Source organism: Papio anubis, chromosome 6, assembly GCF_008728515.1.
Source record: "Papio anubis isolate 15944 chromosome 6, Panubis1.0, whole genome shotgun sequence".
In the NCBI taxonomy this organism is placed as follows: domain Eukaryota; kingdom Metazoa; phylum Chordata; class Mammalia; order Primates; family Cercopithecidae; genus Papio; species Papio anubis.
Genome location: NC_044981.1, coordinates 152,955,335 through 152,979,737, shown reverse-complemented (window position 1 = coordinate 152,979,737; position 24,403 = coordinate 152,955,335). Strand labels below are relative to the sequence as shown.

The 24,403-nt window shown below is 37.3% G+C and overlaps 2 protein-coding genes across 9 annotated transcripts in view; one reads left to right on the top strand and one right to left on the bottom strand.

The window, feature by feature from the left end:
• The window catches only part of LOC116275380 (wiskott-Aldrich syndrome protein family member 1), a 73,232-nt gene extending 67,779 nt beyond the window's left edge, over positions 1-5,453 (bottom strand). Inside the window, exons 1-3 of one of the 8 annotated variants that reach the window (XM_031667516.1) lie at positions 4,878-5,092; positions 3,583-3,643; positions 2,606-2,645 (exon numbers count right to left, since the gene is read on the bottom strand). The gene's annotated coding sequence lies outside the window, so the exon portion shown is untranslated. Of the gene's footprint in view, positions 1-2,605; positions 2,646-3,582; positions 3,644-4,877 lie in introns of all 8 variants that reach the window. The other 7 variants (XM_031667508.1, XM_031667511.1, XM_031667509.1 and 4 more) reach the window with 7 other exon arrangements.
• A 174-nt stretch (positions 5,454-5,627) lies between these two features.
• The window catches only part of LOC116275379 (pre-mRNA-processing factor 17), a 48,800-nt gene continuing 30,024 nt past the window's right edge, over positions 5,628-24,403 (top strand). The window contains exons 1-2 of the mRNA XM_031667507.1: positions 5,628-6,071; positions 17,820-17,906. Coding sequence (XP_031523367.1) covers positions 5,883-6,071; positions 17,820-17,906 — 276 coding nt within the window. The 5' untranslated portion in view covers positions 5,628-5,882. The remainder of the gene's footprint in view (positions 6,072-17,819; positions 17,907-24,403) is intronic.

The window sequence follows — 24,403 nt, the reverse complement described above, 5'->3', positions numbered from 1 at the left end:
GTAACTTATCGGTAAAAGGGGAGATAAAGCAGTTCTGAGAGAATCTGGGCTTCTGCTAGGCAGAACAAACAACCTGTTCAATTCAGTTAACCTTTTTCTTCAATTAAATCCTCATAGGGCTATGGTAGCAACTAAACAAGAGAAATAATAAATGTGATAGTACCTATACAGTGTCTTGTACATATAGCAAGCAAACAATGTTACTTCTTTTCCTTTTGGACCATGTTACACATTATTTTTTAATATCACTGATCTCCAAATAAGGAGTTAATAAAAAAACCTATTAAATACTCCAGTGCATATAACAAAAATAGCTGTTTTTTTTACCTCTTCCCTCACAGCACCCTGATCTTTCCACCTAGGAAGAATGACTTCTCTTTTATGCTGTAGTAATTGCATACAATCAAAATCCATTCCATTTAGCTTAAACCAAAAACAGGCACTAGGAACACAAAAATGAAGCAAAACAAAACAACCAAACACTAACAACAAAACCGTCCTCAAGGAGTTCATAGATTCACTTTCTCAATCTGCCTTCAGTCCCATGACATCCATACCAAAGCTTCACTGCACCTCAGGTAAGGCTGCTACAAATACAAGGTGCCCCATACTTCATGGGGCAATAACCCATCTTTGTATCTTCATACTCCCACTTCATCACCTCATTCCATTTTTTCCTTTAAAAAATTCTATGGAGATTCACTGGATATGATCATTCTCCAAAGTATGAATAAAATCTACCCTGGCTTTACTAATAGCTCAAAATAAGGAAACAAAGGAAACAATCCAAAAGAAAAATCCTGTTTTTTGACAGTGCTGAGAGTTTATTTTAAAACTTAAAACAAACGTAAAACCCATCACAAAAATAACACCTTTAAGAGACTAAAAAATACTGCTTCTGAGAATAGGCATGTGAGAAAGGATTAAGGCTACTTTCTTTTTCAGAGGTAGGTCCAGAAAGAAATGTCCTCACAGAGATACGTAAGCTGTAATATTAGGGAAAATGAACTATCAGGAAAAAAGTGGGATTACATCAAGCTTCAAAGTTACATCAAGCCTTGGAATTTTATTTGTACCTAAAACACACCTCAGAAGTCATCGACATCTACCTTTTCATTTTACAATCAAATATCTTGAGAAGTAAAGTCACACAGAAGACTGCATTTCCTTCTAATTTCTGTCATGCCCTAACTTCTCGTTCCAGATAATGTAAGGCTATGCCACTCATTGAACTGAGACACAGCCTCCTCTTCAAGTCCACTGGGTGAAAGAGAACAAGTTCCTAATGTTGTCATGTCTAACATGAGAGTTACAGATCCTAGCATTTCAAGGTAGATCTGAAACTTATTTTTCCCATAGAAAGACTGTCATACAAATTATTATAGGTATTTGAATATACTTATGCTAATTATTAACATAATTTTATGCTTTTTTAGTATTAACATAATCTTATAATTCAGGTATTTTATTATTTAAGTAGTGGGCTGTCTGTGACTCTAACCACTAAGCATACCGTTTCTGAGAAAATAAGACCCAAGTTCCAAACCATTTTACAAGTTGTAAAATATAATCAATCATGTAGTAAGTTAGAACTACCAATTCACAAAATTATAAGCTGAATGTGATAAACTAAAAACACAAGATTCTTAATTTTATAAAAAGTTCCACCTCAGGGGTCATTTATTTTTAATAACTAGGTACTCAGGCATTTAGCACAGGATTTAATTTACATATATCTTTGTATTACTATTTCACTAGAAAAGTTAAGTCACAAAGAATCAAACACACTTCTATCTAGTGTAGGGAAAACAAAAAATATGCTGACATACATCTTCATAAAGTGAGCTATAAGAAGAAAATTGTTAATATTTCATAAATCAAAGACTGCTAAGTATCTAGTGCCAATTCAAAAGTGTACAGGTAACGGAATTAGATCTGAACAGGTAAATGGAGTTCAAAGAACCTCCAAATTCATTTTTCTTTTTTCTCCTGAGATAAAGTTATACATTTCATTAATTAAAATGTTTGATAAATCTTTAAAAATGTTTCACTGAGTATATTAATTCAATGGATATTCTTTACACATTCATTTTATTTGTTCAACAAAGAAAATTGAACCCCTGCTATTTGTTAAACACTATACTGACAACTTTGGATTTATGACAATAAGCTGCAGGTCAGTTCCTCTCCTCAAATAACTAAAAAAACCATGACTTTACTGCATTTACCCAAGTGACAGTGACAGCTAAATTTTAGTTCAAGAAAACATTATAAAACAATCACTCTCAAAAAAGAAACCATACAATAGTTAACTTTAAACACACTTTAATAGTCTTATCTATATGAAGTTTTCTCACAAAGTAACCAAAAGCACTGTTTTGGTAAAAGTGCTAATAATATAATCTTTTGATAGTAGTCCAATAAGGAAATCACAAGGTACTATGTACTATGATAATGAAAATCAAGTACTTGGAAAGATATTTTAAGTTATTCCTAAAATAAAGCAAAATGTATAATTAAATATAGTCTTGTACAATATTAATACACTGTCTCTGAATATATGGATATTTACAAACATGAGTAATAAAGTAACTCTATAGCATACCTTATAAATGATCACGACTAAGCATTTTGGATTGTAACACCTGCAAATTTTTAACAAAAAAGGCCTTAATATTTTTTGACTATATTATTCTTCACTAACTTAATTCAATATTCTTATTATCAAGTCATAATTTTTATTTACTATTAACTATTTTATCTATATGTTTAACTACATGTAGGTATTAACTGTAATAACCTTTATGTCTGCAATTATTTAAAACCACTGATAGATGAGAAACATTTTTCAATTCAGAGGCGTCTCTCTCCAAAGCAAAAATCAATGTTAATCAGCCATTCTAACATGACAAGGAAAATTCCGACATTTTTTCATTGTATTTTTCACAGAAATTTTTTAATCATTCATCAGCTATTTAAATTTTCTTTAAAAGGACTACAAAAACACACCTTTCCTGAATTAATGCACACTATCTACTAAATATTATCTCCATTTACATATAAGGAAATCAAGGCACAAAGGTGTCCATTTTGTAAACTGCAAGGTCATTTCCTAACCAAGCAACTAATCCTACACCATCAACTTATATTATATGTGCGCCACTTCCAAGTGCCATAAAACAATTACCGTACCTTAAAACTGCCTCTGCAATGCTTACATGTGATTCTCTTTTATCAGACGGGTTAATGCAACAAGCGTAAACAAGATGGAAAAGGAAAACTATAAAAATACAACACTTATTTTTGATAGTGAATCATTTAATTTTAAATAATGAGATGTAAACAGTTTTTAACATAAAAATCAAGTAACCAACAGTTGTTTCTTGTATTTTCAAAAAAAAATTCATCCTTCAGGTAGATCATGCAAAACTGAAGCCTACTCATACTTGTAGATCGAAGTTAGAAAAAAAAATTGGATTCTAAAACAAATAATTAAATACAAGATATTGCAAAGACAAAAGTGAATAAAAAATAAAATCAGATAAATTAGGGAATGACTGATACGGTGGTTAAAATCCTCACCTTAAATATTAAATTCTTCCATTCAATGAAAGGCAACGATTAGTAATGACATATTCTGTTACTGAAAAACAAATACAAAACTTTTCTTATTCAAAACTTCCGAAATTTTACATCAAATACTTCATTCGAATATTCAATATAAACAAAAATATGTTTCCTAACAGAAACTTAGAGCATAAAGGATAAACTGTTTCTGAGAGTTCAAATTTAGACTGCATTTTTAATCATGATATAGTGCTATGATCAGAAAAATGAATGTTAGCTACCATGCAAGTTTAAATTTAAGAACATTAGACGGATTGAATAACCCATAAGTCAATTACATTAATTAGTGAAAAGAAAAAAGACCTTAGCTAACCGTGAATCTAACACCAAAGAAAAAATTTAGGTCGAATCCACCGCACACCTTATTATACAGAAAAGGAAATGATTAGAGTAAGTCATATTTAAGCACCTAGTCTAGCTGGGGATCAATTAATTAATCAGTTATAGGGCAGGTCGTGTATGTTGAGATAGGATGTGCTTTCTTTCATCGTTATTCCAGTTCATCATCCGCAAGTGCAAGAGAAGGTGTCAGAGTACCGAAGCTAGGGGGCATGCTGTAGCAAGGGGAAAAGAAAAATGGGAAAGGTGCAATGGATGCTGCATAGTTGAATAATTATCTGGGTGGCACAATGGGCGAGTCCTGCCGACATGAGCGCTGAGTGAGCGGCTCCCTAACTCTGCCCGAGGCAGCCCCCACGAACGGGCACCAGAAGCGACAGCACTGCTTCGCCTACCCTTCCAACCAAGAAAAGGATGCCTGCACTCGCTTTACCGTTATGTCTTTAGACACCGACTCGCGGAGCAAACACGCAAACGCACGAGCCGGCTTTACTAAGCTCCAGGCACGTAGAGCGAGCAGAGGTTTCTCTGTCGCCCGGGGCTACCGCCTCCCCCGGAAAGAGGCACGGGGCGGACCGTGGGCGCGGGTGGGCAGGGAAGCCCGGGCGGTGGCACCTCAGGTGAGACCCGCAGTCTCCCCGGCGAAAGCAGCCCCGGGGCGGTCCCTGCAGCCCAGCCCCAGGCGCGCCCGCCGCCGTCTCCCTCGGCACCCAGCCCGGCTGGCGGGTGGGCGGTGGGCGCTCGGGAAACCCGCGGATGGGGGTGGGGGCCGGGGCGGGGGAGGCGCGCCCATCCATCCCTGTCACCTATGCGGGCCACACACCCCTCGGTCTGCTCCGGCCGGTGAGGAAGAGTTCCTCTCCCAGCACCCCCTCCCCGAAAAAAGCAATTCCTCAGGGACTCGCGCTCACCGTGAAATCTTGGGGGCTCTCGCTTACCCCTTCTTCATGCTTCGGCAGCGGTCGCCGGTCCCCCTCGGCTCGCGGGACTCCACCTAGGGCCCCCAGGAGGGTCGGGCTCTGGGGCGGAACCCGCTCAGGACAGCGGCCGAGGCGCCAGGCCACTGGGAACGCCGCCTGGGGCGCCCACCGGCCGCCGGACCCACCGTGTGCTCGACGCGCGAGTGAACAACACCGCGAGCTGCCGCTCCCCCCGCCCCCTCCCCGCGCGAGACGCTCCACAACCGGACGCAGGGACCCGCGCCAGAAGCAGGGGGGACCGCGGGACTCTCTCCGGCTATGGTCCCATCCTTGCCCCCTGCCCCAGGAGCTATTCCCGGCCAGTCAGAGGTCTCAAAACTTCAGATTCTCACTTTCCTCTTCAGCCTCGAGTGCCCAGGTGCAGTCGAGGTGGGAAACCCAGCCTCCGCCCACTCCTCCATCGGTGGGGCCGAAGCTCGCTCTTCCCCCCTTTCCTGAGGTTCTGTGGTATTGCCCAATCCTCAGTTTGGGGGAGGGGGACGGAGAGAACAGTGCTTGGCTAGGGAATGAGGGAAGATGACAGCCAATTGAATGGAACATCCATTCGGGGGCGGGGTCAAGGAGGGACCCGCCCCCGTCCCGCCCCCTCGTTCCAAACTACACTTCCCATTGTGCCCTCTGGTGCTTCCTGCCGCGCTGCACGCTGGGAGTGCAGGACCGCGAGGCCTCAAGGTATTTTGGAACTCGTATTCTTTAGTCCACTAGGTCCTGAAAGTTATAAGCTATTATAATTCTCTCTTTTTCCCTAGATAAACTTTTTTAAGCTCTCATTTCGACAGTAGTTATTCTAATAATAATTAGCTTGTTGTTTCAAAATGTAAGAAATTATTTCTTAGCAAAGAAAGTTAATGATGTATTCCATGGCAATCTGTCAGGACCTGGGAGCCTCCTCTTCTTCCGCCCTGACAGGGTCCCCGCAGAAGATTTGTTGCCGTCATGTCGGCTGCGATTGCAGCTCTGGCCGCTTCCTACGGTTCGGGTTCAGGGTCCGAATCGGACTCGGACAGTGAGAGCAGTCGATGTCCGCTGCCAGCCGCCGACTCCCTCATGCACTTGACTAAATCGCCTTCAGCCAAGCCGTCTCTAGCAGTGGCAGTGGACTCGGCTCCGGAGGTGGCAGTTAAGGTAAGCACCTTTGCTACTGATGCGGTGTGGGAATTGTTGGCTTCAGCTCCAAAACTGCCAGCCGCTTGTTAGGTCCCGGCTTACCTCATTGCTCAGAGATAAGTTGCTAACGTTTGAATTTCTTCTCCTTCCCACATGCATCCTCGGGAGAAGCAGAATTGGAAGTTCGGAATAGCCCTCCGATGCTCTCTGCCCTTACCTCCCGCCATCAGAAAGCAAGTGGAAAGAGGGGGTGAAATTTGAATTTGTGAATTAGGGACATAGCCTGTAAAGTGCAGATGTAATCTCGGAATATAAATAACATTAGATCAGGACTTCCCAAACTAGAGTATTGTACCTTCACTTGAAGTGAGCAGCGGCCTCGATTTGTTTTATTTTTGAAAAATTAGGTTCTAATCCTGGCACCACCACTTATGTGAACTTGGGCAAGATATGCAGCCTCCTCTCTTTCCTCCCTGTACAAGCAGAGATCATTTTCAAAACACCTGTTTACATGAGAAGATGAGTGTGAAAATTGAGTGAAATTACACAAATAAAGCATATAGCACAGAGCCTGGTAACTAGTGAGAGTGCAGTAAATGTTTTATGATTATGTATGTTAATACAGTGAGAAAAAGGCCTTGGATTTGAGAAACAGCTGCATGATCTCAATGGAGGAAGCTGATTCAGGCAAGAGTTTCCAGGCAAAGGTGACAGGCAAGCCTGAGAAGGCAAAGAACTTAGTGTGTTTGAAGAACTGAGGAAAAGCTGATGTGTCTAGAGCCTGATGAGAGCATCTACCAATTGATAGTGTAGGCCCAGTAGAGCCCGAGGTAGGTGATCAGCTCAAGATGTGAAGATGGGAGGCGGTGTCCAAAAATTCCTTTGTATCATGTCCCCAAGTCTAGTTTAATGACTTAAGAAGTGTTTTACAGATTTTTAACAAGCTGTCTGTGAATTTTACTTTTTAAAAATGGGCATCTGGCGTGAAAGAATGCTTAGAATCCTAACTTCCTATCAAAACAAAACTTTCCAAACTTACGCCCCTCCAGTAACCTCCTGAGTCTTCTCCTTTCACAGCTCAGCTTTTTGGAGCTCTCTTTTTGTCTTCATCTCATTTTCTCCTCAACCCGATGCAGTCTGGCCCTACCCTCTTGGGAAACTGTCTGTGAGTGATGTCCCAGGCCTTGCAGTTGTCAAGTTCAGCCATCTGACTTAAATGTCTGCATCAAATGACACTGTTCATTAGTTCCTCTTTCTTGAAACTTTCTCTCCATTTCGCTTCCATGGGGCTCTACTTAGCATTCTGTTCCAATTATTTTACTCTCCCTTTTCAATACTGGTGTTTCCCAGGACTCTGCTCTTGGTCCTCTTTGCATTCCACATATTCTTCCATACCTTCAGCCTCAGTCTGTGCTGCCCCTAGCTCAAGGTGAACACCGTGAAATGGTTAGCACAGGCTCTGGAATTAAGACTGTAATTCAAATCCTGCCTCCAGCACTTACCCACCTGGGGACCTTGGATAAGTTGCTTAAATGCTCAGCACCTAATTTTTACTGATCTGTAAAGTAGGAATAACAGTAGTACCGATCTAACAGAATTATAAGAATTGCCATAAAAGATGTAAAGCCCTTTTAACAGTGCCACATGCTTGCTATCCTTTTATTTCCAGTTCTATCCTCCTTGCTAGCTTACAACCTTGAGAGGTATATAAAAATCTCCCACTGTAATTGTACATTTGTTTCTTGCAGGTTGGCACTCAGCCACCTCCAGTTCAGTGTGTTGAAAAATTATTTTCTTTCCCTCAAAATCCATTTCTGTTTTCCCCATTTTGATCTATGATCCCACGATCCACCCACTATTTCAAGCCAAGAACAAAGGAGGTATCCTTTTCTCTTCCTTCTTCCTCAGCCCCTGAAGCTAGTCATTCAATTGATTCTAACATTTCTGTTTCATTAATTTATCTCATATCAACTCCTTCCTCACTATTTTCACCGGTGCAGGCTTCATATCTTCCTTATTTCTCCCAGGAGTTATTCTTTTCTTTCTCTTTCAGCCTCTTCTTTTCGATAGTGGGTCCTGTCCACTTTAACTCAATGATATTCATCAAATCTCTCTCTTCTGCTGCCACTGGTTAGTTCAGATTCTCATCATTTCTCTTCAGATAGTTGTAGCTTTCTAACTGATATTTCTACTTCTTCCTTTCTTGTCTCCCAGTGTTATACCCCATTCTTTTCTCCACAGGGCACCTAGAATGATCTTTGTAAATTCCGCTTGCGTCCTATCACTTCCCTGCCCAAAGACACCATATTGTCCAGTGGGTAATTTCTAAGTTTTTTTGGTAGCATGTGAGGGCTGCTATTCTCCCATGCTGAACTCTTTACAAAGCCCTGAAAGCCAAATTTTCTTTCTTCCTCTGAAGATTTTGCCCACGCTAGTCTTTCTGCCTGGAAATCCCTTGCCTAGTGCCTCCTTCCCCCATTCCAAACACTATGGTCCTTCAGTCTCACTGCGCGTTTCCTCCTATTCTACCTTAGCCCCTTTATCATATCTTAACTGTAGCACTTAGCACATTGCCGTGACTTGTTCATCTTTTTCTTTGCCCTGGACTGTGAGACCCTGGGGTCCAGAGACGTATCCATTCGTTTGTGTCTCCGGTGCCTAGTACACAAGATTAGGGAAGTATATTTGGTAAGAGAATGGAATGAAAAAGAAAGTCTTGTAAAAGTATGCACATTAAGAATCAGAAATGTAGAGCTGGACAGGCAGTGGCAGGGTTGGAGGTGTTTGTGTAGAACTCACTTAGTTCAATCACGAATAAATAAGGAAAGCCCGGAGGAAAGGTTGCATAAGGTGCCAGAGGTCCATTAGAAGTAGAGCTGGGGCTAGTCCACCCAGTGGTCTGGGTTCTATGAGAGAGTACAGGGCATTGCTCATTGTTAGTTTATGAACCAACACTTGTTTATATGAAGGGAAAACAAATTTATGCATAGTAAATACAATGACTGCAAATGATTGGAAAATTGGAAAATGACCAAGGGAGAGGTGAAGCATGCAAATATATTCATCTGTAGTTGACTAATTATATTATGATTAATAGCAAGCATTTTGGCAGAGAATACATTTATGCAGCATTTTTAACCCATGTTTTTTCTGAGCTCTTTCCTGCAGTTGAGTATCTTTTCATATATGTTATTGGTGGTTTAATTTTTTTTTCTTTTGAAAGCAACTATTGGGTTGTCATTTCCTTTTGATTTTTAGGAGATCTTTACATATTCTGGATACTATCCTTTGTCAATTGTGTGTGTTGCAAAATTTTTTTCTTTTTGTGACTTGTCTCTCACTTTTCCCTGTTGTTTACAAACAATTATTTATATAGTCTGTGCTTATCAAATTATTCCTTTATGTATTGTGGTTCCTGTTGCTTGTTTGAGAAATCCTTAACTCATAGTCATGAAAATATTCTCTTGTATTATCTCTGGAAAACTATTCACATTTAAGTCATTAATCCATATGAAATTAATTTTTGTCTGTAGTGTGAACATTCTTAATAATATGGCTTGACAGGTGATAGGGCAGTTCCCTTGCCCTTTTTTGTTGTTCAAGAATGTTTTGGCTGGCTCTTCTGGGCCCTGTAATTCTATATAGAGTTTAGAATTAACTTGGAAAGTTCTACTAATACCCAGTTGGGATTTTGTTTGGGAGTACATTGAGTCATAGGTCAACTTAGAGATAATGTTATATCCGTTCATTTGTTTAGGCCTTTTTTTAGTTTTTTTTTTTCTTCCGAAGTTTGTAATTGTCTCCATATCAAAATCTTGTACAGTTTTATTAGAGGTATTTCTAGGTGTATCTTATTTTTATGCTATTGTATTTTTCATTTATTTAACTTTCTAACTGATCTTACTACTTACAACTGATCTTACTACTTACATAGCCATATCAGCTGTAAATATGACAGTATTTTTTCTTTCTTTTAATCATTATTTCTTTTATTTATTTTTCTTGCCTTGCCATGCTGACTACCACCTCCAGGAAGATCTAAAATAAAAATAAAAAGGATGTACCAGACAAATTTTAACCAAGAGAAAGCTAGCACTGTTTGTGTTAACATCAATAAAAATAGACTTTAAAGCAGAAAGCATTACGGGAGACAAAAGAGTCACTTCATCACGATGGAAGGTTCAGTTCACAGAGAGATATAAAACAATGTAAGCTCAAAATATTTAAGCAAAAATTGACAGAACTACAAAGAGAAATGGACAAATATACAATTACAGTGGGAGATTTTTATATACCTCTCAATAATTGATAGAACAAGCAAAAAATATCAATAATGATACAGAATATGTGAAAAAATTAGTAAACTACATCTAAAGGTCTTAGGGAACATGGCACTCAGCAACACAGAATGTTGTTTTCAGGCACTGAAAACATTTTGAAGCATTGAAACAGAATGAAACATTTTTTAAATGACCGTGGGCTAGACCAGGGATTGGCAAACTTCAGTAAAGGGCCAGACAGTAAATATTTCAGGCTGTGTTGGCACCGTGTAGTTTCTGTCACTTCTTTCTTCCTCTCTTTTGCCCTTTCTTTTTCTTCATCTTTTTTTCTTAAGCCTTTAAAAATGCAAATACCATCCTTAGCTTGTTGATACAAAAAAACAGACTGTGGACTGGATTTGGCCCACAGACTGTAGTTAGCCACCCCTGAACTGGAGCATAAAATAAGTCTCAACAGATTTAAAATCTTATTACCGCATTCTCTGACCACAGCGCATCTAAGCTAGAAACTAACCACAAAAAGATAGCTATAAAATTTCCATATTTGAAAATTGTGACATTGCATTTCAGCAACTATGCAACGGAACATGTGAGATGCAGCCATGGCAATTTTTTTAAAAGTATAGTCATAAACACATATCACAGAAAAAAGGAAAGGCAGAAAGTTAGTATGCTAGGCATCCTTTCTTTTGGATTTTTTAAATCATTACATTACATTGTTTTAAGTCATGCAGTCAGTTTCCGTTCTTTAAGTGGTTACCCCTAGAAAGCATAGCACATTTGATCAGTACTTTTACCTTCTACTGAACAATGCGAGAACCTTAGAACACTTGAATTTTATTCACATCCCCTGTACTCCTACTTCAGCTATTGTTGTCTGGTATATATGCATGCACTTACATATACACATACACCCTCCACAAGATGATGGTGAATGATGATGATTGTTGCATCTCATATGCAAAGTATCACTTTCTGCCTGTAGCACATTCTTTAGAATGTCCTTTAGTGAGGATTTAGTGGCAAATGCTTTCAGTTTTAGTTTGTCTTTTAAAGTGTTTTGGATGGGCGAGGCGGGCGTATCGCCTGAGCCCAGGAGTTCCAGACCAGGCTGGGCAACATGGAGAGACCCTGTCTCTAGAAAAAATACAAAAATTAGCTGGGCATGGTGGCGTGCACTTCCCAGCTACTTGGGAGGCTAAGGTAGGGAGATCGCTGGAGCCAAGGAGGCAGAGGATGCAGTGAGCCAGAGTCACGCCACTGCACTCCAGCCTGGGAGACGAAGTGAGACCCTGTCTCATAAATAAATAAATATATAAATAAAATGCTTTCATTTAACTGTATTTCTCAAAGGATATTTTCACTGGGTTGTTTCCTTAGCTGGCAGTTTTCTCTCAGCACTTTTAAGATATTCTACTCTTTTCTGATTTTCATTGTTACTGATAAATCAGCTGTTAGTGTAGCTGTTTCTCTTTGGAAGTGATTTTCTTTTTTCTTTTGACACCTTTTAAGACCCCCCTCCCCAATTTTTTTGAGATACAGTTTCATTCTTTAGTTTTATTATAGGACACATGTGTATGGATTTCTTTTTATTTTTTCTGTTCAGAATTTGTTGGATTTATTTCATTGTGGATCAATTGGTTTGGAATGTGGACCTTTGGACATTTCTTAGCAGTTGTCAGTTCTTATCACTTCACATATTATTTTAGTCCTATTCTCTCTTCTCTTCTGGAACTCCAATTATGCATATTTGTGTTCTCCGGTATATGTATGACAATGAGTATTTTCTAAACAAAAATTTTTGAATGCAAGAGTGTAAGGTTTTGCACTTTAGAATTCATGCAGTGGACCCTGTTGGATTGCAAGAGTTGCTTATTAAGTGACTTTAAGGTTAGAAAAACAAAAGCAGATCTGGCTTTCTCTCATTTCAACCAGCGACTGTGTTACTTCCCCCCAGTGTATTCTTTGCCTTAGCATAGCCAACTAAAGTAAAATAAAAATTCTGCCTCTAATTTTGAGGCATATTTTCAGTTTTTTTCAAGAAACAGTGGTGTTTCTTGTATTTGTGAGCTTCAAATGGACCACTTCTTCCTCTGCAATCTGTTAAGGGCCAGACTCAGAGGATATCTTTATCTGAATTTCTCTTCTTTTATATCATTCACCTAAATTCTTCTATTAGGAAGTTTAGTCATTTCTATTTCCTGGGATGAAAAAAAAAAACTGTGCCATAAATTGATAAGTAATTTATAATAATAATATTTGCGATCTGCTTTATAGTTTACATGGTGTTTTTATGCCTCTTTTCTTATTTGGACACAGGAAGAAATGTGGAAAAGACTAAAAAGTGAATATTACCTAGTTTTATTCTCAAATTACTTTGAATCAACAAAAGATAAACTATTTAAACTTATTTGGCCCACAGGGTGCCCTTCACTTCCTGCTTTTTAATTTTTGTGGATAATTGAAACTGAATAGAAATTATTTGTTATTTTGTGGTAATTCCAATTGCATGCCTAATTGGTATTGAACTCCTATGGGTGTTAAAACAAGGTTGTGGTATTGTCCAAGTTTTCTAATTAAATTTTTGTAAAATAACAGCCCTTCATTTTCTTGAGGGTTGTTCAGTTTGTTCTATAATTTTAGCAGGAGTCAGAGACTGGGACTTACTTATATTTTTTATTGGCTGCCAGTGTTGCTTATATAAACAGTAATTTCTTACATTGTACTTTGCATTTAAAAATTGATGTGTCATGATACTCTTCAAAATAATTTCAATTTAGAATATTTTAAATACCCTTAATTGGAAAGATCTCGTATCCCATATTATAAAGTGGTTCTAGCAACTGTACACTATAAAATCCTTTGGGAAGGTATGAATGTGGCTAAGCCTCATGTTATTTTAAGCAGTTTGTTACTAGGAGTTGAATATTAAGAGGGAAAAGCATTTAATTTAGCTTTTATGCAGTTTAAGCAATTTGTATGTAACCTGCTAACTTTATAGTACTGAGTTTGCTATTGGGCCGTATGCAAGATAGTATCTTTCATCAGTGAAGATTCTAGTGTTCATTCTGGGGTGATATAGATAATATTTGTCATCTTTTCAGTGGCCTAGCATTTGAAACCCCTTTCTTAAGGTTTTAATGTGAAGAACATCCCTGTTCATCACCCATCTTCAGAAGCTGAAAACCCAGATTATTCTCATTCAGCTCCCTTTCAGCTAAGGCTCAGGACTGTTGGGTGGGTGTATCTGATGGGCTCAGCCAAACAGATGCACCAACCTAAGCTTTCTAATCTGAAATTTATCTGCAAAGAAGCCAGGAAAGAGGACTTAAATTGGCAATGGTAATCAACGTTTTCTAGTTTCTCAGGCCAGTAGTTTCAATAGCAGCATCCAGTGGTAGCCATAGCAGTTTAGTAGTAGTGTTCAGTCATTATCCTCACTGGATGGGTTCTGTGATGATTAATTTTGGTGGGTTCTGTGATAATTAATTTTGAATTGCGATTTCATCTATTAAATGTATACTGACCCTTTATTTCTGCCTACTTGTCAAAGCTTATTCTCCACACTTCCTGGTAATTCTAAGAGAAACTCATAAGGATTTTATAATGCTGAATCAGCCTGCTGCTTGCAACCAAGAACCCTGACTGATACACCTCGTTACTCTGCCAGTGATTGTTTAATTTGTCACTAATTAGGTCTCTTTAACATTGTTCATTGTGGTTACTTTGAGCTCTTCCCCTTCCCTTTTATTCTATTAGTAGCTCGGGTTAAGTGACTTAATCCTACTAACACCCTCACAGATTATATGAAATAGTGTGTCTACTCTGGTGCTGGCACATTAGTGTTGTTTTTCTTCATGTTATTTAGCCTCTTCTAGAGAGCTGTATAACTTATTTAGGTGTTATATAGTCTATTGTCTGTTGCCTCTGCTACAATATAAACTCCACAAGGGCAGGTATCTTTGTCTATTTCTGTGGGCCCAGGACAGTGCCTGGCACATAGTAGGCACACAATCAAATTTGTGAAATGAATAAATGAATCTGGAGCTCCATGCTTGCTTTATAAAGATGCCTGTGCCCTGACTACACCAAGAAAATAAAGAGATCAATTATGATTCCCAACATCTCCAAACATCTGTCATCTATCACCCATTCTTACCTTTGTCATCTCTATTTCATCCCAAAGAGAGCACTCCTCTTTTCAGAGGCTAATCTTTCAACTGTGTCCTGAATTTTATTCCCTCCTACCTCTTCCAGGACAACTGTACCTTTATCTGGTCCTTTTTGTCATGTGTCTCTCCCTGCCGTCACCTGCCTTCTAGCCTACGATTGACCACATCTTTGACTTAGTCTCTTCTTAAGGAAGAAGAAAAACTTGACCCTGAAAATCCTTCAACCTGATACCCCATCTGTTCTGTTTTTTATCACCAAATATTTTCAGTACGGATTTATACGGTGTTTTTCTAGATCCTCATTTACACCTCTGCCTCTTGCAGATGGCTTTCCATAGTCCTTACTAACAAAGTCACTCTCGCAAAGGTTTTTTATGACATAATTGCCAAATCCAGTGATTGTTGGCCAGCCTTATCCTACTTAATTTCTCCATGGATTTGGCTTTTCTTCAATTTAATTTAACAAATATTTATTGAATATGTGCTGAATGCCCTGTGTTCTACTGAGCAGTGAGGATATATGATGTACGTAAAAGCCATGTGCAACAAATAATATATCACAAGTACTATCAAATAGAGTACAGCATTTTTTTAGTACCACAAACAAACAAACAAACAAAAAAAACAACAGTTTTCCTGAGGCAGGAGGAGGGAAGGTATCAGGAAAAATAAGGCGACATAAAATAATAAAGGCATTGCCTAAGATGTAAGGCGGTAACATTGCCTGCAGCACAGAAAGCGTCAAAGTGCTTGCTATTTTTAAAAATCAGCAATTAGTCTAATATGGCAAAAGTGAGGGTGTATTAAAGCAGATAAGGAAGTATTACAATAGGCCAGGGCAAATATAATGAAGCCCTAACTAGGCCAGTATAGCTGGGATGCAAAAAGGGGAGGGTAAATGTGAGATTGCTGGAGAAATATTCACAGGTAGAATCAGCAAGACTGTGCCTGATTTATTAGTGAAGATGGAGTCATGGGGGAATGGTAAGTTCTATTTTGGACATAGCATAGTGTTTGATGCTGTGGGACATTCATATAATGAAATTTAGTAGGCAGTTGGATATGTGGATCCAAAGTTAGGTGTGTGATTAAGGCTGCAGGTAAAAATTGGGGGTGGTAATTGAAGTCATGAAAAGGATAGGATAAGATAGGGTAAAGATATGGGCAGTTTAGAGAGAAGAGAAGCTCAAGAGACCTGATAGGCTCTGAATCTTTAAGAAGTAGAGAAACTAAGTTGCCTGTTTTGATACAGGGGCCATGGTAAAGTGTTTTTAAGAGTGGTCAAATTTTGGAACAGTGAATGTAGGTTTATGGTATTTTTCTTGTCGGTTTTTTAGTCTTTGGTCATCAGCTAGTCTAACTCTACCAGATCTTCACTTATCTGTGGCATTGCTGCTTCTCCAACATCAATATCAACTGCATGAAATCCCATCTATTTTGCAGAATGCGTGATGTTACTTTGCATTGTCTTTGCATTGTGTTAGGGGATATATCCTACCATCAACAAGAGGCCAGCAGAATAAAGATGGTGATATGATAGGGATAGTTCAAGGGTTTGATTGTACATTTGTGTGTGCAAAATCCACCTTGTGTAGTTTACATTTTAGTGGAGAGAGCGAGATAATATATATGTCCATTGAGGATAAATATAATGGAGGAAAATAAAACAAGGTAAGGGGGAAGCAGAAAAACTGAGCAGAGACTGAAAAGGAGAGATAACAATCGTGTGGCTATCCACAGGAAAAACATTTCATTCCAAAGGGAAATAACAATAAGTGTAGAGACCCCGAGGCAGGATTGTTCCTTGGCCTGTTCTAGGAATAGCAGATGAGCCAATGAGACTGGGGTGAAGTGAGCACAGGCATAGTGCTAGATGAAGACAGAAGTTAGTAGGGGCAGGGGGCTGACCATGGAGGGGAAATTCTCAACCAGTCATTTTATGACAGCAATGTTATAATACCAACTTTATTGAAATATAATTTGTAGATGATATATAACTTCTTTACAATTTTTAAAATAGAACATAAGTGCAGTAATTAAAGGAAAGGTACTTATAATCAAATATGTTTTTAATATGTGAATGTTCAGACAGGACAACAGAGGAAAACAAAAATACCCTGTAAAACTACTCTAGGGAACCTGCCTACTTCCTGAGAACCAGTGGTAATGGACCTTGTCAGGCCTTTGTTAGGCTTTTACTCTGACTAGGGAGGCTACTGAGGGGTTTAGAGCATAGGAGTAGCATAACCTGACTAATATTTTGAAAGAATCATACTGTCTGCTGTGGGAAGTGAGGCTATAGGTGGTCAGGGACAGAAAACAGGGAGACCAGGTAAGAAGCTACTCCAAAAACCCAGATACAAGATGTTAAGTTGAGCCACTTCAATAGAGGATGTCAGAAGTGGTTGAATTCTGGATTTTTGTAGAAGGTACAAGATTTGATGATGGATTGGATATAAAGTGTAAAATAAAGAGGAATCAAGGAAAACTTCAGATTTTCACCTGAGTAACTGTAAGGGTGGAATTGCGATTAACTAAGAGAAGCCTGGAAGGATTCATTGAGGGAGGGGAGGCCACGAGTTCTCTTTTGGATATATTAAGTTTGAGATGTCTGTTAGATATCTTGGGAGAAGAGATGCCAAGTTGAAGGTTGGATATACAAGTCTCTAGAAATCAGGGGAGGTCCAGGCTAAAGATACCAATTTGAGAATTGTCATATTTGTAAGTGGTGGAGTTATACAAAAGTTATACTACCAGTGATTCGTCAGTGGAGATGAGATTTTTATTTTCAGTAATCTGGGAAATGAATTTAAGATGTTTGAAATATTAACTGAGATCGTAAGACTTTAGATTTAGAAGATTCAAGCCCTGTCACTTCCTTTTGTTTCCTGTCCAGTACCCAACCAAGTGCAATTTGGTTACATATCTAATACAGTTTGCTGAATACAAAAAGAAATACCTCTTTTGAATTTGGCAGTAGAGCTTTGGGTCTTTTGAGTTAATAGCAAAGAAGAGTTGGAATGTCTTAAACTAATTTAAGACTTTGAGTAATGTTAACTTATTTAGTTTTAAATTTAAAAATTTTAAAGTTTTAATAAAGTTAGTATTTCAAAAAGAAAAATTTTTTTATATATTTTAACCTCTAACACTAACTGTATACATTAATTTTATTAATCTTGATTAGAATTATTAATCATATGATACATTATAACCATAAAATAGATGTTAAAGATGGCTAGTGTGACTTTAATGTGGCTTCTAAAATAAAATAGTCATTTATCAGATCTTTCATATTTATTTCGTATTCTTTTTAGGAAGATTTGGAGACTGGAGTTCACCTTGACCCTGCTGTCAAAGAAGTTCAGTATAATCCTACCTATGAGACCATGTTTGCTCCTGAGGTAAGAAAACATATTTAAGGTTCTGAGTTTTGCTAAAGACTTTAAATCATAGTAGATAATTAGGTATAGTAGTGAATTTTTAAAGGTTTTCTCACATAAGCATACTATTTAAGCTTTTAGAAAATACATCCTTCTATTCTCCACAAGTTTAGGTAGTATGCTTTTGTGAGAATACTTTTAAAAATCCACTAGTTGCTTATCTGCCTACATACAAATGTCTGATAACATGGAACTATGTATTTTGAAAAAGGAAATCTGATTCTTAAATATGAACTTAGTTGACATCTTCCTCAGTCTTGATGAGGGAGTATTATAATTAACCATAAAGGAAAATATTGGGGCTTACCAGCATCAATATGTAGTATATTATGAAACATTTAGTTACAGATGCCCCTGAAATGTCATACTGACACACTGCTAGAAAGTAGTCACAGTGTTTGAAGCCTGCTCTGAATAAAACAAAGTACTGGGGTTTTTTTTTCCTCTCCCAATTAAAAAAAAGCAGAAACAGCTAATATTGTTCGTTGAAGAAAGTCTTTGAATATTATCCATTTAGGAAAGTTTACAGAAAAGATTAAATTTCTAGATATTTTGCCTTTTAAAATGGAAAAGAATGCTTGATTGATGAAATAGAGATACCAGAAAATGGTAATTATAAAACGAAGAAATACAGCTTCGGTTGAAATACAGCAGAATCTTTAAGAAGCACTTTCAAGATGGAGTTGAGGAGCTATATCTTATGGTATCTTGGTGGAAAATGATGTAACGTTTTTCATTTTGTAGCATAAATTAGCCCTTTTGTGACATGTGAGAGTCATGGAGCTGTTTCATATAGTACTTTCCCTGCCTAGATTTCTGTAGTCACTTAAAAGATGACCATTGAAATGTGTAGCACAGCCAGAGATGTTAGTGCTTGTGTTTAGACAGAGCTCCAGCGATTCACTGGGTCTGCGCTTAGCAAAAATCTTCCCATGCTCTGACACTATGGCACATTTTAATTTTTGTTCCATTGTGTCTTAAATCCTTCTAGCCTGTCAGACTACAGGCTGTCTCATATCTATTGACACCATTTTAGCCATCCCACTGAAGAGAGGTTGTGTATTATATGTAAATATATGTTTCATGATTTTTTAAAATGAAAAGTACTTTCATAAAATGGAGCCATTGAATTAGGTAAATAAGAAAATTTGGAAGCATTCTGATATGTAACATTCTCATGTCATATTATTTTCTCTGAAGCCTGCTTTTTTCATGAGTTCTTAAATTTCATGCATAACTAATACTTTGCTATGTAATTAGTTTCCAACACTTTCAAGGAAAATTTAAAAGACCAGTTAAAAATTTTTTGTGGTGATATTGACAAAAGGCCTGTCATTCTCTTTGTGGGATTTTCAGTCCTTTAATGTTCTTTTTCCTTGGGTTGGAGAACCTCACATTAAATATATAAATTAGTTTATGTGAGGAGCACTACAATACTTCTTTACAAAGTAAGAAAGGACTGATAGGACTTAAAAGGGAAGCAAAATTATAATTGTTCCTGGTTGCCAAATGAGTTCTCTGTAACTAAACAAATTTTGAACTTTTGTCTTCTATGACCAGGATGTGTTATCACTTGGCTAGGATGTGTATCACTTGACAAAGTCTGGAAAAGTATCACTAGGAACTTCACCAGTTTAAATTTTAAGTTCCTGTATTTTGAGTATCCATTGTTAGAAACAAGATATAATCCCTCTCCTCAAGCTAGTGTTTCCCAGAGAGGATGTGCTGTTTGTTGGTTTGGTCAAATGAATTTTTTTTAAATGATAGCGACCAGACTGTTTCTAATTATGCCTCTAAAGTACTACTCAAGCTTAAGGAAAAATTGCATCTGGTTGTAAATTCTTGTAAAAGTTCCCTGAAAGAAGTAGTATTTGAATTGAGCAATTCAATCCAGGTCAAGAACATGAGATTTGGAGTTAAGCTGTATACTTATTAGCCCTGTGTAACCTTGGAAGTTCTTAGTTTTTTCATAGGTAAAATGAAGATAATTTTTATTTTATTGAGGTATAAAGATAAATCGGATAATGTATGATATAGTTAAAAAAATCTCTCTGGCACAGAGTAGGCATTTAACAAATGGTAGTCATCATTGTTGTTTATATTAATTATTGGCATTGGTGACTAGGTAGGCTTTTATGAGGAGAGATTCCAAGAAGAGATCAGCATGAGCCAAATCATAAAAGATCTACAGAACAGGAATGCCCAAGTCCTTACCAGAAGAAAGAATCGAGAGATAAGACTAGAATGGTACTTTGTATAACATTGCACAAGGCTTTGGGGGCCAAGGTGAAGAGTTTTGATTTAGTCAATGATAAATAGATTTGTGAGGATCTTAAATAGGGGAGTGGCATAATCAAAGCTGAATTTTTAAGGTTTATTTGGTATGAGTTTGCATTATGGAAAAGAATAGGGATATAGATTAGTGAAATAAAGCCACCATTTATTACTGTATGCCAGGTACCTACTGAAAGATTTACATACCTCATCTCCTTTAGTCCTCACTACAACCCTACGAAGTAAGTACCTGTGTCCTTATTTTATAACGAGGAAACCGAGTCTTAAGTTATACTGCCGGCAAGTGGCAAATGTAGAGATTTGAGTCCAGATCAGTCTTAATTGTCTCTCTAAAACTGGAAGACCAGTTTGAAGGCCATTGTGGAGTTTGCAGGGTATACCCCTTTGCCTTTGACTTTGCTACTTCTGAACATTTACTCAATTGCTTATTTTATTTTATAAAATACTGTTTCTCTCTTCTGACCAAGGACTTTTCCCAAATAGTCTACCTGGTTATACAGATAATTTTTCTCACATAACGGATAGAACTTGAAGACATAGTAGCCATTGTTTTAGTCTAGTAATTTCTTCATTTCACTCAGTTCTTTTTAAATCTGCTTAGACAAAAATGTATTAATTAGCTTCTCTAACCCCATAAAATCCGTAAGTCTCAGGAAGAATTCCAGACTCTTTAAAATAGTAGTACTTCAGAATAGAAAAAAATATAAAAGTTAAGAGGAAAAAAACACCAGTTACTGTTAGAAATATAGCTCAGATCTTTTATTTTGTAGATGAGGAAACTGAGGCCAAAGGTCATAGAACCAGCACTAATGAAATTTTCTCGTACTAATATTTTTATGTCTTATAAGATGGACATATTCCACCAATGAAATTGAATCGTGGGGATCTTCTCTTAATTTGCAGGAAATAATTAAGTTAACAGACTCTTCTCACCTTAAAATTTGTTCATAAATCTTTTGAACAATAATGACTACAATAAATATGAATTAAAAATATACAACAATCTAGTATACTACTATCTGTTCCGTAATTTAGGTTATTTTTTTGTATGTGAACTTACAACCATGATTTTATATAGCCCATTTTTAGTAGTATAAATTGTCTTAATTCCTGCAATGTTATAATATGCTGCTAAAATTCTGACTCACCAATACTCTACCTACTGAAGATTTTTGAGATCCACATCCTTATAGTATCAGATCTCTGAGAGTTATCAACCAGCATCTTCACAAATTAAGAGTGCTTTTCTCCTAACCCTGTAAGTAAACCACTACTTCATTCAGTTGACAGATGTTTAAGGATAGTTACCTCCCTCGGGAACATCATACATACTTTGGGGGTAGTGATTTGAATTAGTACTTACATACTTTTTAATTAATTAATTTTTTAGTTAACAAAAATTGTATATATTTACAATGTACAATGTGTTTTTAAATATGTACACATTGTAGAATGGCTAAATTAAGCTAATTAACATATGCATTTCTTCATGTACTGATCATTTTTTGTGATGAGAACACTTAAAATCTACTCTTAGTGGTTTTCAAGAATACGTTATTATTAACTGTAGTCGCCATGTTGTACAATAGATCTCTTGAACTTATTCCTCCTATCTAACTGAAATTGTATATCCTTTGACCAACATCATCCAAAACCCCTCCATCCCATTCCATCCCCACCCACCCACCCAACTCCTGCTAATCATTTACTCTTTGCTTCTGTGAGGTCAACTTTTTTGAATTCCACATGTGGGATCATGTGATACTTGTCCCACCCCCTAGCTTATTTCACTTAACATAATGCCCTGCAGGTTAATCTATGCTGTCAAAAATGACAAGCTTCGTTCTTTTTTAAGGCAGAATAGTATGCCGTTGTGCAGACATACCACATTTTCTTTATGCATTCAAACATTGAGAGCCATTTAGACTGACTCTTTGACATACTTATGTCATTTCCTTTGGATGCATACCCATTTGTGAAATTGCTGGGGTCATATGGTAGTTCTATTTTTAATTTTTTGAGGAGCCTCCATACCATTTTCCATAGTGGCTGCGCTAATTTCCATTCCCACCAACAGTGTACAAGTGTTCTCTTTTCTCCAGAACATCCTTGCCAACACTTGTTACCCTTTATTGTTTTTATAATATCTATTCTGACAGGTTTGAGATGATATTGTGATTTTAATTTGCATTTCTCTGGTAATTAGTAATGTTGAGTACTTTCTCAAATACCTGTTGGCTTTTTTTTTTTTTTTGAGCGGAGTCTCGCTCTGTCACCCAGGCTGAAGTGCTGTGGTGTGATCTCAGCTCACTGCAACCTCTGTCTCCTGGGTTCAAACGATTCTCCCATCTCAGTCACCTGAGTAGCTGGGACTCCAGGCATGCGCCACCATGCCTAGTTAATTTTTTGTGTTTTTCGTAGCGATAGGATTTCACCATGTTGGCTAGGCTGGTCGTGAACTCCTGACCTCAAGTGATCCGCCTGCCTTGGCCTCCCGAAGTGCTGGGATTACAGGCGTGAGCCACCGCACCTGGCTCCTGTTGGCTATTTATGTGTCTTTTGAGAAATGCTGAGAAATTCGGGTCCTTTGCCAATTTTTAATCAAGTTATTTATTTTCTTGCTATTGAGTTGAATTCCTTGTGTATTTTGGATATTAACCGCTTATGAGAGGTATGGTTTGCAAACATTTTCTCACTTAAATGTGTATGTTTTATATAAGGAAATTGTAACTTACTATATTGTTCTTCGTTATTGTTTTAGCTAAAAATTGTTAAATATGCATATGAACTTAAATATATTATACATTCATATTTATTTTATATATTTACTTATATATTGTTATAAAATCACTTGAACACAAATTTACTCTTAAACTTAGTTAACTACCAAAACTTGAAAGGAAGTGTTTGCAAATCAGATTTGTGTGTTTTCTATATGCTCTGTTGTATTTTTTTAATGGTTGTTCCAGAACTAAAAGAGTTGCATATTCACAGGGACCAAGAACATCTGAGAGACATATCTTGAGTAACTGGGAAGAGCTGAGTCCTGCTAAATAGTGTTCTCTGCCTTCCTCTGTTAACATTCAATGTCTTTGAGGTCAGCTCCAATAGCTACTAGTAGGTGAATCTTCCTCCCACCAATTCCCTGTATCACTAGATTTTTTTGTTGCCTCAGCTTAAATCTGTATGAGACATAGGCACATGTAAATTTTTAGATTGCTTTAGGTGTAGTACCTTATATAATACATAGCTTTAATATATGGATCTGTCTTTGTATAGAAATCACAGTTCTTTTACACTTTTTCTTTAAAAAGTGGAGCTAATTTGGTATGTATGGCCTATAGAAGAATTGTTCTTTCTTTTTTAGTAAAATCTGAATTAAATAAGAATATGGAAATTGTAGTCTCCTTTTTTTAAATGGAAAGTTACTTAAAGCACAATGATTGGTCATCTGTTATATGTGATGGGAGTAACAATTAAGGACAGTGGGGATTTTTATCATTTTAGATTCCCCACCATGCCCCCTCCACGCCACCTCTGTCCAGAAATAGCAGATGCTGCTCTGTGGATGATAGCTGACTGTACCGGGTAGAGCATCTAGGAAACTTTTAAATCATTTTGTTATCTGTAATTTTATGGCTGCTCCTGTTTTTGTAATAAATTTCATGACTGAATGAAGTTGACTGCTACTTCCAGCATTCAGTAATCTAGATTTTTTTCCCCAACATATTTCACCCATCAGCAGGCACAGGAAGGACTAATATAGGCTGCAAAGTCTTGCGCTATCCATTATAATTAAGAATATATACTAATAAAAGCTTTGTATATAAATCAGGTATTTTAAAATTGAATCATTTTAAACATATAAATGGAAGCTGTCAATATATAGGAATCTTGTAGCAATTTATTTTCTTCTAAAGCAAAAAATATGTAAGGCACAGCTAACATTTAAATTCAGATTTTCATACATAGTATAATGTTGATATCTAGAGAATACAGTGTACTGGTTAAGCGAAGATGAGTAATTTTTATTTGTGGCTCTGGAAATGTATCATAGAAGAGATGGTTTCTAATGGTAATGACCTACAGTGTTCTAATGTCAAAATAATTCATCATGACAGTGGGTCTTACAGAGTTCAAATAAAAATATCCTATTATTTTCG